Below are 1,207 nucleotides of genomic sequence, written 5' to 3' on the forward strand. Positions count from 1 at the left end.
TCCTGCTGCAACACTACCAGACACTGGAGTCAATTTTGACTCTGTAATCAAGTCTATTTTTATTGTATAACCAATCACAAATTTTCTTCAAGGGGCTTTACAGCACCACACCCTCTGTGCTCAGACTACCTCTCTTTTTAAGCTGTATGAACTATAGTGGAGCACAGTGATGAAATGCAACTTGTTCTGCCCTTTTTACATCTTCCTTTATACCCCATCTCTTGGCCCACTCGTGTCTAAACCATTATCTGAACCCTGTATTTCTCTTTCCTCATCCTTCTCTGTGAGAGAATCAACAAATGCACCGAGCCAAGTTAAATTACTGCATGTTGAAAACTGTCCCCCCACCGTCCCCGGTGTGTCCGCCCCTCACCAGATGAAGTCGGTGCAGTGGCTGCAGAAGGTGGGCTGCTTGAAGAACCGCGCGATGAATTTGTGGTCCTTCACCTCGTGCACGTTCTTTTGGCGGAGGGCTCCCTGACGCGCAAAGCCCCGCATGGGTCCGTCCTCCCCGTCGCTGTTGGCCGCCGACGAGTCTGCCATTCTCCCAGTGTCTGTGCAACTGTCTTCACTCTAAGCAACAGGAGTTGTCGGTGCCCAGAAAGCGCGTCTGTGGTGGAAAAACCGGTTTATCGAGCGATGTTCCAAGGAGAGGACCTGGAAACCGTGGTACTGCTTTCAGCTGGTGGTTAGTTTGACTGGGTTTTTGTTTTATTCCGTCAGTTGAGTGGTCGGGCGGCTGCTGCGCGCACTCAGCTTCCTCCTTTTCTTCTGAGCGCACTGAGAGAGAGAGCGAGCGAGCGAGAGAGAGAGAGAGAGAGAGAGTGAGAGAGGAGTGGAAGTGTGCTGCATGAAAGTCATGCTGACCAGTCTTACCAGGTGTGTCCCGTAGCCCAGTGGTCCCCAACCCCCGGGCCGCGGACCGGTACCGGTCCGTGGATCAATTGGTACCGGTCCGTACAAGAAATTATTAATTATTTCCGTTTTATTTATTATCTGAGTATGAACGATCTTTTATTTTGAAAAATGACCGCATTCTCTCGGTTACATCTCGGTCACTTGAGCGCCAAAACTGGCTTACTTGTGCGACATATTCAGCCTGCTCAATGAACTCAATCTGTCACTTCAGGGGAAAATGACAACTGTCTTCAAGTTGGCAGATAAAGTAGCTGCATTTAAAGCCAAACTGGATTTGTGGGGACGACGC

At 49.7% G+C, this 1,207-nt stretch overlaps 1 protein-coding gene across 2 annotated transcripts in view; it reads right to left on the reverse strand.

Annotated features, from left to right (window-relative positions):
* The window catches only part of prkcbb (protein kinase C, beta b), an 81,311-nt gene extending 80,543 nt beyond the window's left edge, over window positions 1-768 (reverse strand). For both annotated transcript variants that reach the window (XM_020597786.1, XM_020597785.1), the window contains exon 1: window positions 374-768. In XM_020597786.1, coding sequence (XP_020453442.1) covers window positions 374-543 — 170 coding nt within the window. In that variant the 5' untranslated portion in view covers window positions 544-768. The remainder of the gene's footprint in view (window positions 1-373) is intronic.
* Window positions 769-1,207: the final 439 nt, after the last annotated feature.

This window comes from Monopterus albus, unplaced genomic scaffold (assembly GCF_001952655.1).
Source record: "Monopterus albus unplaced genomic scaffold, M_albus_1.0 scaffold35.1, whole genome shotgun sequence".
NCBI lineage: Eukaryota > Metazoa > Chordata > Actinopteri > Synbranchiformes > Synbranchidae > Monopterus > Monopterus albus.